Source organism: Leptopilina boulardi, unplaced genomic scaffold (genome assembly GCF_019393585.1).
Source record: "Leptopilina boulardi isolate dan_hultmark-lab unplaced genomic scaffold, ZJU_Lbou_2.1 LbouV2_162, whole genome shotgun sequence".
Classification (NCBI taxonomy): domain Eukaryota; kingdom Metazoa; phylum Arthropoda; class Insecta; order Hymenoptera; family Figitidae; genus Leptopilina; species Leptopilina boulardi.
In genome coordinates this window covers 1,503,676-1,522,234 of record NW_026137710.1, presented here as the reverse complement: position 1 = coordinate 1,522,234, position 18,559 = coordinate 1,503,676, and the positions used below count along the sequence as shown (strand labels likewise).

At 29.9% G+C, this 18,559-nt stretch overlaps 1 protein-coding gene across 1 annotated transcript in view; it reads left to right on the top strand.

Moving 5' to 3' along the window:
* LOC127276993 (apoptosis-stimulating of p53 protein 2) overlaps positions 1-18,559 on the top strand; it is a 169,259-nt gene that overhangs the window by 133,463 nt on the left and 17,237 nt on the right. Inside the window, exon 8 of the mRNA XM_051297768.1 lies at positions 12,109-12,861. Coding sequence (XP_051153725.1) covers positions 12,109-12,861 — 753 coding nt within the window. The remainder of the gene's footprint in view (positions 1-12,108; positions 12,862-18,559) is intronic.

Sequence of the window (18,559 nt, the reverse complement as noted above, 5' to 3'; positions counted from 1 at the left end):
AGTATACCGTTTAGGATAATGTTTTAATGATAATAATAATAATAACATTATTCCTATTATTACTAATAATAATAAAAATAATAGTAATAGCATTAACAAAAATAATAATGACCATGGGGTAATTTTTCGTCTATTTTAATAAAAAGTGTAAATACTTTTGTTATTTCATTAAAAAAATGTATATTATAATATTTAAGGTTATGTTTATACTTTTTTTAGTACAATATTTATCAACTGAAACCATTAAGTACCTTTAGTAATCCTTCCCGAACATTTTCGAATATTTTCATATACATAAAATTAGAAAAACTGCATTTATAATGTATTTTTCGAACATAGTTCAGAGTATAAAGTATCTTTTTTTAAGATCACACTTTTGTGAGTTCCTGGTGTATTTCTAAGTCGATTGATATATTATAGACCTATTTTCATTGAAAACTCGCGTGAAGATTTAACTTTTATTTTTTGCTATTTTGGACCACTGTGCGACAGTCTTCTCCGCAATCGACTTGAAGAAGGGATATTGGCAAGCACCATTAGACGAAGCTTCCAAAAAGTATACGGCTTTCACCTTATCAGATCAAGGTACCTATCAATATCGAGTGATGCCATTCGGATTGAAAAACGCCCCTCACACTTTCCAAACCTTAATGACCCAAATTGTCCTCACCGGTTATCTTCATATCTTTTGTATGGTATATCTAGATGACATCATTATCTATTCCGATTCTTGGGAATATCATAAAAATCATTTTGGACTAGTATTGGAACGACTCTGCCCATAACGTCCAATGTTCAACGATTCCTGGGTATAATTACGTTAGAAAGTGGAAGTGGCCTCTTCAAACAGATCAAGCGTTCCAGGAAATCAAATCCCTATTTACAAAACCCTTAAATTTGGATAGACCAGACCCAGAATTACCTTTGATTCTTCAAGTTCAAGCCAGTGAATGTATGCATCTTCTCGTGGTCACTGATTTATTTTCTTGTTGGGTGGAGGCGTTCCCTATAGGTTCAACAAAAACTATCCTTTCTGTTCTGGAAAAAGAAAAAAAAAAGAACCATGTCTATCTTTACTGTCAGCAACCATCGTCTCCCCTCCAAAATACGACCCAGCTGTCTAGAACATATCTCCGGCTTATCTCGATCGCCGACCATGCCAAGGTACAGTTTGCAAACGCCTACGATGCAGTGCACAACACAATTTCCTTGATTCTCCGAACGATTCTCCACTTGTTATAGTCCGGAGTACGTGTATGATGACTTTTCCACCTTATTGTGTTTCCCCATAAAAAAAGTATTGAGCAATTGAATCACTCTCTAATAAAACAATAACCCTTCTATCTGCAAATTGACCAGAACTACAGACCCCCTTTTTTCTTTTTTTTATCCTTTAAAAAAGGGGAAGAAGAAATTCTTTATGTCAATATATTAAATAAATACACAGCCCCACAAAAAAAAAAGTGTCGTGCGCGGCAGACCAGACTAGTCATTTCCCATGTATTTTGACGCGCTGAACACGAATCCGAAGTCCGTTTTGCTCCATCACGTCAGGATTTTTTTCTAACCTCCAAAAACCTGTCGGATTTTGAGAGGTAGGCTATTTTTTTAAAAAAGTGATGGATTTACTTCAAACTTGGTATCTAGGGGTTTTTTGGGTCGCTGATTACGAATCTAAAGTTAGATTTTCAAAATTTAAAATGGCGGCTCCAATATGGCGGACGATATCGACCCTTCAAAGGTGATAATTCCGCCCTTACACACGAAACTAGGAGCAATTAAACAGTTTGTCAAAGCCTTAGATAAAAAAGGAAACTGTTTCAAATACCTGGAACAAAAGTTTCCAGAAATCTCTGATGCGAAACTAAAAGAAGGGGTTTTCGACGGACCACGTATTCCCAAATTGTTAAAAGATGAGCAATTTATCACCAAGATGAATAAAAAGGAGAAAGCCGCATAACTTAGTTTTAAAGCAGTTGTCGAAAATTTTCTGGGTAATCACAAGAGTGAAAATTGGGAGCAAATAGTTAGTGATATGATTAAAAACTTTGGTAAGTTAGGATGCTTAATGAGCATAAAGTTGCATTATTTAGACTCGCATCGGGATTAATTCCCTGAAAATTTGGGAGATTACAGTGAAGAACAAGGAGAACGATTCCATCGAGATCTGACAGAATTTGAGCGTCGTTATCAAGGAAGATGGGAAGTAAATATGATGGCCGACTACTGTTGGATGCTGAAAAGGGATATTGTACCTGGAGGCACCAATTTAAAAAGAAAACCATTACACAAATCCTTTGAGGACAAAAGAGTGCGCTACCATAAAAAGACGTGAATACCTTACTTATGTATATAAGAATTTTCATTTCTAGTTTTGAAAATCTAACTTCAGATTCGTAATCAGCGACCCAAAAAACCCCTAGGTAGCAAGGTTGAAGTAAATCCATCAACTTTTACAAAATTCGTCCGCCATATTGGAGCCGCCATTTTAAATTTTGAAAATCTAACTTTAGATTCGTAATCAGCGACCCAAAAAACCCCTAGATACCAAGTTTGAAGTAAATCCATCACTTTTTACAAAATTCGTCCGCCATATTGGAGCCGCCATTTTGAATTTTGAAAATCTAACTTCAAATTCGTCATCAGCGACCCGAAAAACCCCTAGATACCAATTTTGAAGTAAATCCATCAATTTTTTAAAAAAATAGCCTACCTCTCAAAATCCGACAGGTTTTTGGAGGTTAGAAAAAAATCCTGACGTGATGGAGCAAAACGGACTTCGGATTCGTGTTCAGCGCGTCAAAATACATGGGAAATGACTAGTCTGGTCTGCCGCGCACGACACTTTTTTTTTTGTGGGGCTGTGATATTAAATAAAATTTAATTTCACGTTTTAAACATGTTCTCCCTGTTTCTCAACAGGGTTAACAGGAAGTTAACGGTGATAAGTTTGGAAGTTAACACTGTTAACTTTCCAGAAGTTTTAAATGTTCTTAGAGTTTAAGTTAACACTGTTAACTTGTTGAAAGTTAGAAAAGTAAATTTTTTCTTTGTAATTTTACACAAAAATTTTATGATAAACTTAAAAATTTATTTACATGCGCAGATGTTTTTTATGGCAGCTAGGGCTGCGCAATATTTTTTAATTGCATTTCCCTATAGGCAAGCTATGAATTTACTAAAATACATAGGGGAATAGTGTCAGGGTTGGACACAGTTTTGGTTTTTTGTTTATAAATATTTTGTTTAGATAAATTCAGTCAATTGTGGTATATGGGTGGAAAGATCTACAAAAGAGGAACACTTTTGCTGTGGACCGTAAATTGATTGGTCCAAAATTAAAAAAGTTATAAACATTTAAAAAAAAAAAAATCTAGTCAGGGTTGGACTTTTCAGTCAGGGTTGGACACTTTTTGAAAATCGAAACGCATTATTGGTAAAAACGTAAAATAACATTTGTAATGTTTTTTATTCTTATTTTTTCATGTTTATCTTTACTTATTGTTTACAAATTGTAAAGCTTCATGGGTTTAAAAAAGGAATGAACTCAAATTATAAAAAATAACGCTTTATTGTTCCAAATAACTCAATGAAATGATGAACAAAATTTATACAATTTAAGTATTATTTTTCTAATATCTTTGGCACAATTTTGCACTGAAATATCAATAAAATAAAATTTATTTATAAATTGTGTCAAATTCATAATTAATATGGGTGTCCAACCCTAACTGTATAAAGTGTCTAACCCTAACTAGAAGCATCATTTTCGAATTGTGCTAACCATAACTAGACATGTGTCGCGATTCGATTTTTCACTTTTTTTCTTCTTAAATTATGTACCCCACAATACATTCAATAAGCTTATCTTGCCGAATTCTTGCTTTTTTTACACATTTTTTAGATTTATTCACAAGTCAAACAAAACTTTTTTTGTCTCTTCGATTGCACCGAAGTCACAAGAGACGCTACTTTTGATTCTCCAAAAATGTAATGCCACAAAAAGTTAGCTAATACTACTTGAAGATTCGTCACGTACGCACACAGGTGGCGCTAGTGATCTTATTTAAAAAAAGCCAAGTGTCCAACCCTGACAAGTGTCCAACCCTGACACTATTCCCCTACATCTTGAAAAAAAATATTTTTTTTTTAATTTTGAATTTATCAGAAAAAACTTCTTGCAAAATTTATGCAAACTTACTAAAAAAAACTTTCCGAAAATTTAGCTTTATAAATTCCACCAAATTAACAATGTTAACTTAAACTCTGAAAACATTTTAAACTTCTGGGTAGTTAACGGGAAGTTACCAGTGTTAACTTCCGAACTTATGGTCATTAACTTCCTGTAAAATTCTGTGCTATCTGGGAATGTATATAACTGTGCGTTACAAGGGTTAGGGGGGGGGGGTTCGAAAATTCCCAAAAAACGTTACGTATATTGTAAACAGCTCCCAAGCTGAAAATTTCAGGAAGTCTTCATTTCATTATCATCTTCATTCATGATTTTTTTCAGGGTTGAGCAACAGGGAGACATGTTTAAAACGTAATATTAAATTTTATTTTTTGAATATATTAATTAAAATTTAATAATTTTTTTCATTTTCAACATTTTTAGAGTAAAAGACATTTATAACTTTTTTTGTATGATCAAAAGAACAAAACTTATAAGAAAAAGAAAAAATGTTACAATAATTTTTTAATGTAAATATTTCTAAAAATATTTTAAAAATTTACTTATTTGTTTAACACCAAAATGTCTCTCAAAACTCAAAAGTTAAAAAAAATCTGAGACCTCACATGTCGTTCTCATATGAAACGCCCTATATATATGGGGTAAAATTCCTGTAGCGTACTAAGTGAAAAAAAAGTTGATTGGATCAGGCTGTAACTTGCACATAGTTTAGCCCTAGGGGTGAGTACCTACTTTAACCACGAAGTATTGTTAGGTTTTCAACAGATTAATATTTTTTAAAAATTCAGTTACTAACATACTTATGGACATATAGGCAGACAGAGTATTTCGTGAAACATATTTTTTGGCATCATGAAGTCTCGAAACGTGGAGATTCATAGGAATTAGAGAATGTTCAAAATCGCCCAAATATAATACCTTCTCATTATGATCAGAATGTAAAAAGCAAATATTAAATTCAAAAAAATTAAAAATTATGATTAAGTAAGTGATATTTGTGTTAATGCAAAGTAATTTAAACAGAAATAATAGATAATTGCACAGTTTTTTCCAAAATAAAGTAACTTTGCCCTGCATTTTACCTATTTTTCAACCGTTTTTGTCATTTTTAAAGAAAAATATGTAACTTTTTTGTCCTAACTCCAATCGAAAAATGTTAAAGGGAAATAGAGTTTAACCCTTTCAGTTCCATAATTAAGACTTTTGATAAATAGCTACAAGAGGTACTGCACCTGTGGTCGCTGATTACGAATCTGAAGTCAGTTATTCAAAATTCAAAATGGCGGACCACTTTATCAAAAATTAATACAATTAGTTTGAAAATGGTTACTCGGGTGTTTTTTGTGTCGCTGATTACGAATCTAAGGTCCGTTTTTAAAAATTCAAAATGGCGGACGACAATTTAAAAAATAAATCCAATTTACTTTGAAAAATACAAAATAGCGGATCTAATATGGCGGACGACTTTTTTAAAAAATAATTCAATTGCCTTAAAAGTTGTCACTAGGGGGTTTTTGGGGTCGCAGATTACATATCTGAAGTTAATTTTTTGAAATACAAAATGACGGATCCAATATGGCGGACGATAAAATTAAAAATTGAACAAATTTGCTTAAAATTTGTCACTCGAAGATTTTTGGGGTCGCTGATTTCGAACTTGAAGTTAGTGACAACTTTCATGCAAATTTGTTTAATTTTTAAAATTTTTGTCCGCCATATTGGATCCGCCATTTTGAATTTTGAAAACTGACTTCAGATTTGTAATCTGCGACCTTAAAACTCCCGAGTGACAAATTTTAAGCAAATATGTTCAATTTTTAATTTTATCGTCCGCCTTATTGGATCCGTCATTTTGTATTTCAAAAAACTAACTTCAGATATGTAAATCTGCGACCCCAAAAACCCCGAGTGACTACTTTTAAGACAATTGAATTATTTTTTAAAAAAGTAGTCCGCCATTTTGAATTTTTTAAAACTGATTGTAGATTCGTAATCGGCGACCCCAAAAACCCCTGCGTAACGATTTTTAAGTAAAGTGGATTGATTTTTAAAATTGTCCGCCATATTTGATTCGCCATTTTGATTTTGCAAATATGATTTGAGATTCATAATCAGCATACCAGAAAATATAAAAAATACCCCTTATTTCAATTATATGTTAGTAACTTAAATTTATTACAATAAAGGTTAACTTGAAAACATGTGTTGCCGTATATAAATAAGATTAATAACAAAAAAGTATAAATAATATAGATTAATTTGTTACAAAACTACTAAATACTAATTGTAGAAACATGAAAATGAAAAATATGCAATTGTTTTAAATTTTACTTTAAATTATTTTTAATAAATTGATGGCTTAAAGGTGGTCTATATATCGACCATTGAGACTGAAAGGGTTAATGTTACTCACACTTTTTGAAAAAAAATAGAAAAAAATTTTTTTTTGAAAAATAAAATTTTTCAAAATTTCAAAATTTTAAAAAAATGTGTAACTTTTTTGTTTTTACTCCAATCAATAAATATTAAAGGGAAAAAGTGTTTAATTTTACTCACATTTTTCGAAATGAATTTGAAAATTTTTTTTTTGTAAATTCAAAACTTAAGGTATCACATCGGTAAAACCGTTTTCTATAGATTTTCTTGAAAATTTTACCATATGTTCTTATTATCATTCTTGACAAATTTGCAAAATATGAAGAATTTTCGCCGTACGAAACCACAGATATTAGCAATCAAAGTTGCTTATTTTGCATGGGAGACGGGACTAATGTATGGGGGAGAAGTACATTTTCATAAATATCATCAGAAGTTTTCTATAAATTTTTTTCAAAAACTAATGTTGAATTCACGAATAAATTTGGAACTAAAATATACAAAGAAATTTATAATTTACCGTGCCGTTTATTTGTAATTATAAATTAAAAATTCTATTTCATGACGTCATTTGCAATATATAGCACACCCGCCACTTTGATGTGGCAACATCGCAGGATGGTAACATTAGTTAGAGAGAGACAGTAGTCCACAGTAGTCAAAGCGAGACTTATAGCGACGTTGTCAAACCTCCTACTCCTTCCAATCGCTGCTAGTGTGGGGTATACGTGTACGAGTGTATTTGTAGAAGTAGGTACAGTATGGGCTGAGAGTATAGGGAGTTGAGGGCGAAAGTATACTGCGGGAAGTAGTAATGCGAGCTACAAACTTTTGACTCCGATTAGTGCCGATGTGATACCTTAAGGGGGGAAACTCATGTAAATGCACGTTTTTCAGGAATTAAAAAAAACTGGTAAAGTTTATTGAATTAAAGTAAAGCATACCTTAAACTACACAATATAAGCTTTATGACAAAAATTTTTTTATTAAAAAATGTTACAAAATGGCGGCGTTACAGGCGTTTGAAATTGCATTACTATAGTATTTCATACATCTAATTATAGATTAGTAATGTAGGATCATATTTAACAGATAGTAAACTAATTTTTAAAGCAAAAAAAAATTATTAATAAATTTTTTTACACGTGTTTTCCCGCTTAAAATGTATACTAAATTTGAAGTCGATTAATTAAAATTTGCTCAAGTTATCGTCGAGCAAACTTTTTTGTCTACAGACATACAGACAGACATTTAAACTAATTTTTTTGACATCAGAAAGTCTTGAAACGTGGAGATTCACAAGAATTAGAGATTGGTCAAAATCGGGCAAATGTTATACTTTCTCATTATGATGAGAAGGTAACAAGCATAATATAATAAATTTGTTACATGAAATGTGAAATCAAATTTAAATTATCTTGCCAAGTACGCGTGTATAGTTTGAGGAAGATTTTTTTCCCATTGCAGTTTATTGTTTAGGTTAATTATTTTAATTTGTTTTCAAAATTGTCATCGCAATGCACAGTGGCCGATTTCCCGAAAAACCTGGCCAAAAGTCAAAAAAATTTTTTTTAGAAATTTATACTTTTTATTGTTGAATATTATAAAGGAGGGTTCACTGCATAATTTTGCGAAAAAAAATTACACTTTTTTTATCACCAATTTATTGTGTGAACAAGTAAAAGTGATCTTTGCCAGAGATTTACTCAGAACGTTTCATAACTATAAATTTTCGTCACAGTTAAAATAGTGAAAATATACTAATATACAGCAGATTTTTGAATATCTTTTTTTGGGAATTATTAACAAAGGTGTATGAAATATGTTGAATGTATTTATCATCACATTTAAAACGTACAGTTTTTAAAAAATGACATTAAACATCGCTATTCATGGCGACGATTTTTGTATTGTTTTATCAACGTAAATCATGCAAATAGTTGTGAAATCCACCGATATCCGCGCTCTACCTGGTATTATCATAAACTAGAATATATTTTTAATTCATTTTAATTGAAATCAGTTGCCCCAAGCTGCCCCTGCAGTTTTGGTATCACTTTTTATTTCACTAAGCGCGGTTTACCGACAGCGCGTTGCACCGGCAGGCGGCGGTGCAACTGAACGTGAAAGACTGACTTTTTCTTCATTCGCATTCGCTTTAAACTAAAATTTAAGCACTGTCTGTAATTTAAAAAAAATAAGCTCTAACACATTTACGCAATTTTATAATACCAGCAAATATTTTGGATCCGCCATATTGAATTTGATAAAACAAATGTAAAATTTGATTTCAGAAACCCAGTAAACGTAAGTATACTAAGTTTGGTTAAAATCGTACCATTTTTTAATTTTTAGCAAAGTTTTTTAAAATCTAAACGGCCATTTTGGATCCGCCATTTTGAATTTGACACAACCAATGTAAAATTTGAATTCAGAAGCCCAAAAAACATGGGTATACCAATTTTGGTTGAAATCATATCATTTTTCGATTTTTGGCCAGGTTTTTCGAGAAATCGGCCACTGTGCAATGTTAGGTTCCAGAAAAGTAAGTTAGTTGAATATGAAGTTAGAAGTTAAAAAAGTTTAATTGTTTTTTTATTTTTATATACCTATATTAAAACAAAATTTTAATGCATTTCCTTAATAAAACAGCTTTTTATTTGTCACATTGCGTTAAATGTAGATATTTCAAGATATAATTTATTGGATTATAATTTAAAATTTATTTTTAACTTCGATTCAAAGGCATAAAAAATTATTGTAACACTGCAGAAGTATTACTGCAATATTATGCAATGTTCCGTAAATATTGCCAAGAAATATTGCTATTTGGGTAAGATCTTAAAGATTGTGTTAAAAATTTGGGGGAGGTACGAATTCAACACGAATAAACTCTACACAAGAAAATACTGCACCGCTAACTGTACATGAGTCAATTGTCAGCAAAATTAAATAAAAATATATTCTTCACAATTAAATACTACATCGAAAAACCCTACACAATAAACTATTTAGTAGAAAATTATCTTCATAAACTCTACACAAATAAACTCAACACATTAAGATTTAGAATTAGAAAAATGAAAAAAAAATTTATAATTCTACACAAATAAATACTACATCAGTAAATTTTACACAGCTATAAAAAATAAAAAATTAAATTCGACACAATTAAATTTTACACATGAAAATAATATTTTCTTTATTTCCGATTATTTATAAAATTCTACACAATTAAACTCAACATTTATAAATTCTACACATCAAATAAAAATATTTTAATCCTACATAAATAAACTGTACACATTCAAAATTCAACATATTAAATGAAAATAATAAAATTCAAAACGAGAAAACTTTACACAAGAAAATACTCCACCGCTAACTGTACACGAGTAAATTCTCAATAAAATAAAATAAAAATATATTCTACACAATTAAATACTACATCGAAAAACCCTACACAATAAACTATTTACTAGAAAATTATCTCCATAAACTCTACCCAAATAAACTCAACACATTAAGATTTAGAATTAGAAAAATGAAAAAAATTTTTTTTATAATTTTACACAAATAAATATTACATTAGTAAATTCTACACAGCTATAAAAAATAATAAATTAAATTCGACACAATTAAATTCAACACATGAAAATAATCTTTCCTTTTGTGTCGAATTTAATTTATTATTTTTTATAGCTGTGTAGAATTTACTAATGTAATATTTATTTGTGTAGAATTATAAAATTTTTTTTTTTCATTTTTCTAATTCTAAATCTTAATGTGTAGAGTTTATGAAGATAATTTTCTAGTAAATAGTTTATTGCATAGGGTTTTTCGATGTAGTATTTAATTGTGAAGAATATATTTTTATTTAATTTTGTTGACAATTGACTCGTGTACAGTTAGCGGTGCAGTATTTTCTTGTGTAGAGTTTATTTGTGTTGAATTCGTACCGCCCCAAAAATTTGAAAACTTAAAAAATATTTTGTAGTTCCTGAAATATGTTAAAAAATGTTCGAACATGTTTTTCTACAACCCAACAGCGAGGCGGCGAAAAGTGATAATCGTCGGCTAAGTTGTAGAAAAACATGCTCGGACTTTTTTAAACATAATTCGTGAACCACAAAACATTTTTTAAGTTTGAAAAATGCAAATTAAAGCTACGACCTTAAAGATCATGCCAGAAGTCAAAAATATTACACGGAGAGAAAAAACGAGCCTTTACAACATGGGCCTATGTATGCTCTCTTCGTACTCGCCTCTATCATCCATCTTCTGTACCACCTCTTGCTGTAGTAGCTCGGCTCCTTACAATTTTGATACGAGCACGTGCGGAACAAATGAATAGCTACTCTCTGAAAAGAGATCTCTTTCAAATTTCATACAGATTATTTAAAAAAAATGAAATTGGTTATAAATTGTAGGCTGTAGGGGGTTTTGAGACAACTAATGTCATTTGTAGGGTTGCGCACGAGACGACATTAGACGAGACTTTAGTGAGTCTCGTCTCGGTCTCGAAAAAATGCAAAACTGGTCTCGTCTGGATATCGTCTCTGTGTCTCTATTATAATTATGGTCTCGTCTAGTCTAAACCTTAAAAGCAGTGATAAAATAAAACATTGTATGTACAGAATATAAATGTTTATTTATTGGTCTTTTCTTTTTTATCTGATCTTTTTAGTGCTAAATAGAATTCAGATTGATAGTTTCGCATTTAAAAAGACTTTCATTGTTTTTTTCTGTTTTTTGTGCATCGTCCATTTTGTTACTTTTTCAGAAATAATATTACAATAATTATTTTTATAAATTTCCTCAAAAAATTTAATTGAAACTTCTTTCAAATTTCCTGCCCCACTTCGTAGAAGCGAAAGTTTCTACTTTGTGCCGAGGATCTATAACTAAAGCAGCACAGTAAACCCAATTTGTTTTTTGGTAGTGTTTGACAATTTTCTCTCAAGCTGCTTTGAAAGCTTTTATTAAAATTTCGTCAACTTTTGTTCTTTCCATTTTTTCATTTAAAGTACATAAACATGGTATCTTTATTTAAAAATTAAGTTTTTTGAATTTTTAAATAATATAATTGTTTAAATGTTTAGGTCTCTAAAAAATAATATAATAATAAGTTTTATTTTGCTCGACGTTTCGATAGTAGCCACCATCATTTTCAAGAGATTATAATGTCTAGAAATATAATTTGACGAGATTCGCTTTTATCGTGGTATAGTCTCAGTCTACATCTGGTCTGCATCTAACATTTTTTTATAGTGTCGTCTCGATATTGTCCCGAAAAACGAGACAAGACCGAGACTGGTCTCGATCTAGTGTGCAGCCACTCATTTGGCCACTTTGTGCGCCGGTGTATCACCTCGAAATCTAAACAAAACCTGACTAAGAAATAAATAGACGCAAAATATTTTAAGTTTTAATGAAAATAAATTTTTGAATAATATATTTTAATAATCCAAAAGAAAACATAAATGCTTCTCATTAAGTATTAAATGATAAAATTAAAAAAATTTTGAATGTTTTTTTAGAGAGGAAAAGAAAGAAGAAATCCCTCCTATGCCAACATCGGAACCTCCGGAATCTCCGACAGACGGTCAATGTGGGAATAAACAAGCAATTACATCTCGCCCTTTAACATTGAGAAAGGTACCATTTTTAGAAACTCCAAAACTAAGATATTCTAAATCGAATATCCATGTGTCAATAAATCGTCGAATCGAAATGCCTCCTGCATTTCTTTTTCCTGAAACCGAAATTCCAGCAGATCTTATACAAACTGATGTAAATCAATATCAACCACAAGAAACTGTTGAGTCAGCTGATAGTAATATTAAAAAAATATTACCAAATATTCTAACAAATAAGGAATTAAATCAAAAAGAGAAAGTTGAACCAGTTGATATTGTGGATGCAATAAATGTTATTAATATTGAAGAAAAATCGAAGGTAAAAAATGAAAAAGATAGAATGTGTGAAATGGAATTGGAATGTAAATCGACTGAAGTTACTAAAAGGAAAAAAGGCAATTTAAAAATAACAATTGGAAAAGCCAATCTTTCAAGGCGTGTTTCATTTGATCCATTGGCACTTTTATTAGATGCTAGTCTTGAAGGTGAATTAGAATTAGTAAAAAAGACTGCAAAAGAAGTGTCTAATCCAAGTTCTGCCAATGATGAAGGTATAACAGCTCTACACAATGCCATTTGTGCTGGACATCTTGAAATAGTCAAGTTTCTTGTTGAATTTGGTTGTGACGTTAATGCACAAGACAGTGATGGATGGTGAGTACATTTTTTAAATTATTTGTAGTACCGTCAACCGGGGCCATTATGGCACAAAAATCATAATTTTTTGTTTTTCCAAAATTCTAATCTTCATAAAAAATTTTTTTAAACTATTTAGTCGTGTTGTAGACTTTTTTAAATAATTGAATTTTGAAAGAGTTACAGTTGAAGTTTTTAGAAATAATTGAATTTCAAAAGATTTTGAAAAATTTCAGTCAATAATTAAATTTTGCAGAATTGAAAATAATTTATCAAATAATTTTAGATAGGGGAATATATCTATGAGTGGACCAACTTTTTATTTACTCAATAATTTTTTTCAGTGAAGGAATTTTAAAAACTATAATACACCCTTGGATAGGTATTGTCCTGAGCTATAAGTTATATAAATTGAGATTTTTTTCCAGCTTTAAGGACAAATTTTTAGATCAATTTTCTGAAGTAATGTCTTTTTGCCAAAAAAATTTTTTATCCATGATTGGACGACCTGCTGAAATCACTTAAAAATGATTAAAAATCAAATAAACATAGAAGGATTTTAATGCTTATTGAATATTTATTTATTATAAACACTTAGAACATTTAAACAAACAGAAATATTAGTGCATTTCAATTGCAAATGAAAAATCTTTTTACGACATTTTTTAACATTATTTTTTTCGTGCGACTGTATTAAACACAAAAATGCGTCGATTTACTTTTGTGGCACACTAAAAATATTTTTACGGTGTTATTTATTAGCTAAAATCAATAGTTTAATATTTCGCCTTTGGTTTCATAAATATCGGAAAGGTGGTCAATTCATATTGGCGGTCCACACATGGATATATTCCCCTAACCTTTTTTAAATATAATTGAATTTTCCAAGGTGGCCACTAACCGGAAAAGCCGGGAATTAGCTTGGAATTTTATTGACCGAGAAAAAGCCTTGAAAAAGCCGGAAATTTTGATAAAAATAGGGAATTCCAGATATATTTGCATTAAAAATCCCAGATTCTATTAAAATTTGTTCATAATAAATTAAAGAATGGTCAGTTCATTAACTTTCGTCTAAAGACTGTTGCAGGCATATTGTTTAAAAAATATAATTTTTAAATATGTAGAACTCAAACATTTTCCGAGTTTATTAACCATAATACTAGAGTACAGTGGAGCGTGGTGGCGAGTTTGACATTCAGAAGTCTGTAGCAATCACAAAAATCAATCAATTTTAATGAATAGCCTCTCATCTGAAACCTTAATCCTTAAGCTTCAACTTTGCTGTGTATCATTTTATTTTACGTATCTCGTATGCGGATTAGATTGCACCGTCCGACACGATTTTTGACTCACAAAAAAATCCAACATTTTCGGAAACTAGGACCAAAAAAAAATACCCGTGTCTGGTCGTTTTGATAGATCAAGTCGTTTGTGATTTTTAGGGGTGAAAACAACCCCTAAATGAAAAATTGACAAGATATCTTTTAAAAATTATTAATATCTTATAAAACTTGGTATCTGGGGGTTTTCGGGGTCGCTGATTATTAATCTGATGTTAAATTTTTAAAATTTAAAATGCCGGATCTAATATGACGATCAAATTTTTAAAAAGTTATTAATTTATTTTATATCCGCCATTTTGAATTTTGAAAATTTAACATCAGATTCGACGTCAGCGACCCCAAAAACCCTTAGATACCAAATTTTATAAAAAATTAATAACTCCTTAAAATTTTGACCGCCATTTTGAATTTTGAAAATCTGATATCAGATTAAGGTATCACATCGGCACTAATCGGAGTCAAAAGTTTGTAGCTCGCATTACTACTTCCCGCACTATACTTTTGCCCTCAACTCCCTATACTCTCAGCCCATACTGTACCTACTTCTACAAATACACTCGTACACGTATACCCCACACTATAGCAGCGATTGGAAGGAGTAGGAGGTTTGACAACGTCGCTATAAGTCTCGCTTTGACTACTGTGGACTACTGTCTCTCTCTAACTAATGTTACCATCCTGCGATGTTGCCACATCAAAGTGGCGGGTGTGCTATATATTGCAAATGACGTCATGAAATAGAATTTTTAATTTATAATTACAAATAAACGGCACGGTAAATTATAAATTTCTTTGTATATTTTAGTTCCAAATTTATTCGTGAATTCAACATTAGTTTTTGAAAAAAATTTATAGAAAACTTCTGATGATATTTATGAAAATGTACTTCTCCCCCATACATTAGTCCCGTCTCCCATGCAAAATAAGCAACTTTGATTGCTAATATCTGTGGTTTCGTACGGCGAAAATTCTTCATATTTTGCAAATTTGTCAAGAATGATAATAAGAACATATGGTAAAATTTTCAAGAAAATCTATAGAAAACGGTTTTACCGATGTGATACCTTAATAATCAGCGACCCCGAAAACCCCCAGATTTTAAAAATAATTGAATTAAACTATGAAATTTATTTCATTTGCAGTGAATACAGATGTAAAAAGTCCCATCTCACTAAAAAACAATATTTACATTACATAATACATTCGAATTATTTATAAATAATGCGAAATAAAAATAGAGTGTGTTAGTTCTTAACGAGAAAGAAATATGCCAATAGAAGAAATTTGTCATATTAATTGCCATAATAAAAAAAATTAACGTGGAACACGACTCCCCATCAGGCACAACTCCTTACTTTCCTCTAAAGCTTTCAAAAAATTTTGAAATTTCTGTATGAAAGTAAAAATTTTTTTCATTCTATTATTATTTAACAATAATATGCTTGCATTTTATTCTTTTTAAGTACAAAATTGAGAAATTTATCTTTTTGCTAACAAAAATTTTTTGTACATGAGTTTATTATTTATTTATTTAGTATGTAACACAATTCTCACGGTCCAGATGTAACATTGGTGAGAATCATTTGGTCGTAAATATACAGATGATAAGCATATACTACAAGTTAATTTTAAAGAAGCTAATATTAAAAAGAAAAACAAAATAGATATTACAAAGGCTGTCGCAAACTCTCAATGCACATTTTAACAGTTCTTATAAAAGTTGTTATGTTTATGAAAAAAAGGTCAAGATCTGGCACCAGTTTTGTGAAAAAACTATCACCGAAATGATACGCCTCTCCGCTAATATAAAAATCTAAATTCAATAACCTAAGTTCAAAATTTAGGGTTACAAAATAGCATGAACGTCTTAGTTTTGATTAATAATAACATCCAAGGAACATCAAACAGTCCTCAAACAAAATGTTAGTGAACTGATACACTTATTTTATAAAAATTAAAACAACGTAAATTTCTTTAGTTTAGAATTTTTTCTGGAAATTATATATTGTATATAAGTATAAGCAGATATAGATTAATTAAAATATCTAAAATTACCAATGAAAGCAATAAATTAATACATACCTAATATATTTTGTAGTAAAAACTAAAATTATTGAAACACTGACTGGGAAAAAGATTTTTTACGCCTGGAAAACCGAGAATTTTTTGAAAAATTTGGGTAGACACCCTGAATTTTCAAAGATTTAAAATTCAGATTTTTAAAAATCATTGCACTTCAAGTGATTTTGAATTAAAATTTTTGATAATTTTATTTGCTGATTTTAAAAATTTTTAAACAATTATGGAATATCATTAAATTTTAAATTGCAAAGTAGTTTACGATAAATGAATTTGTGAAGAACTTCATTTAAAGAGATGAAACAATTATTGAAAATAATTAATTTGTAGAACATTTTTAGTTAAAAATTTGTTAAATAATATTAAAATAAAGAAGATCTGGATTTTATACCAAAAGAGACGTATTTTGTTTAAAAATTATGTAAAAAATCGTGTAATCCGATGCCTGCATGCAATTACTGAATTTTTTGTATGTTTTTTTTTTTTTTTTTTTTTTTTTTTTTTTTTGCAAAAAAACATAGCCCACAGTCAAAGACCATCAAAGGGCGCTACAATTGTACTTACAACTATTATAACAATTGTAAAACTAATTCAAAACTTAAAAAATGTATTTATAATAACTATTAAGTGGAAAAAAGGTATATTTAGATAGAATATCAAACTAAAAATGAAACATAAATAGATGAATCTGGTTATCGTGTATTTAAATTAAACCAATTCTTAGTTGAAGAAGAACAAAGAAAACAAAATAAAAACAAGACAAAAAAAATAAAAAAATCGTAGAAAAGAAAGAAAATAGAAGTTGTCGCAAACTATTCGTTTGAGAATCTATCTCATATCTATAATATATTTTAATACTGCTCGTTTGAAAGAGGAGAGCGGCATGTTAAACAAATGAATTTCTATATCGTTTCGTAGACATATAATGTTAACAATGTTACACATATTACGAATCGGAGCATGGAAGCCAATGGCAGATGTAGGCATGGATATAAAAAATGGTTGGTAATAACGCGAGTGAAATCGCGGTATTCTAAAGTTAATATAATTTAAAAGGTTTGCACAATTAACAGAGCTATTAATAATTTTAAATATAAAAATAGCTTGGTTCATTTGACGTCTTTCAGCTAAAGTTAAAAAATTAAATTGCCTGCACAAATCAATATAGTCTGAACCAGGCTGAGGGTATATATTACACGGAAAGACTTTGTGCATCACTTTCTGTCAAACTTGCCAAGAGATTTTAGTAAACTCGCGACCAAACTCGGAAAAAATGGAAAACTATCATTTTATATAAATGTTTTCAACAAAAAATGTTTTCTTTTTTATCAAAATTTAGTAGTCACGCTAAGAAATATTCGTTAACGCTGTAAGAAAAATTAAGATTAAGAAAAAATGAATGTCAAAAGTATATTCTTTATATTTGTAAGAACGACATTTTCATTGCGTCGTGTTTACAATTTAGTAGTCTCACGATGAAAACAGCACGCATACAAATAAGCGAAGCTTGTCCGTGTAGCGTCAGCAGTTGAATAGTTCCGGCATAGATAGAAAAATGTCTACACAACGAACACTTTTAATAATCCTGTTTGCATAAAAAATTAATTCTGACATTTCCTAAAATTAACCTTATTAATAATATTAAATAATTTATTGTTTTAAAATTTTTTTATTGCACTTGAAATAAGTTTAAACATAATAAAAATTTTCTCGTAAGTGGAAATGAAATGGTGAGATTAGTATATAAGAAAAATAAACTGCCCTCTTGATATCGTTGATATGAATTGTATTTGCGTTGCGTCGGTTAAAGCGAGCGTTTACCCTATCTGTATTTTAGACGATTTTAGGTTAAGATGTGATCTCTCGTTCATAGGTAAATTGGATTTCTACATTACTTATCAATTGTCGATATATATACGTATATATGGAGTTTCAGATGGCAACTTTAGTAGTCACGCTATTAAAAGCTATGTATATGTTTTTTTAGTGAAACTTCAGATTTTATTTTTTGATCGACTGACTATTAAATTTTAAAATTCTCAACAATCAATTATTGTACATCAGTAACTTTTTTCTGATTTTAATAGTCAGACTACGAATTATCAATATCTTTCCTCTTTTTCCGAGTTTGGTAAAAAGTTTATTAAAATCTCGTGGCGAGTTTAACACAAAGTGATGCACAAAGTCTTTCCGTGTAGTCTTACGAAACATTAAGTACTTTAAAAACTTTTTTTGAATTTTTTCCAGAGAGTTTATGTATTTGTCAAAGAACGGGTTCCAAATTACTTGGGCAT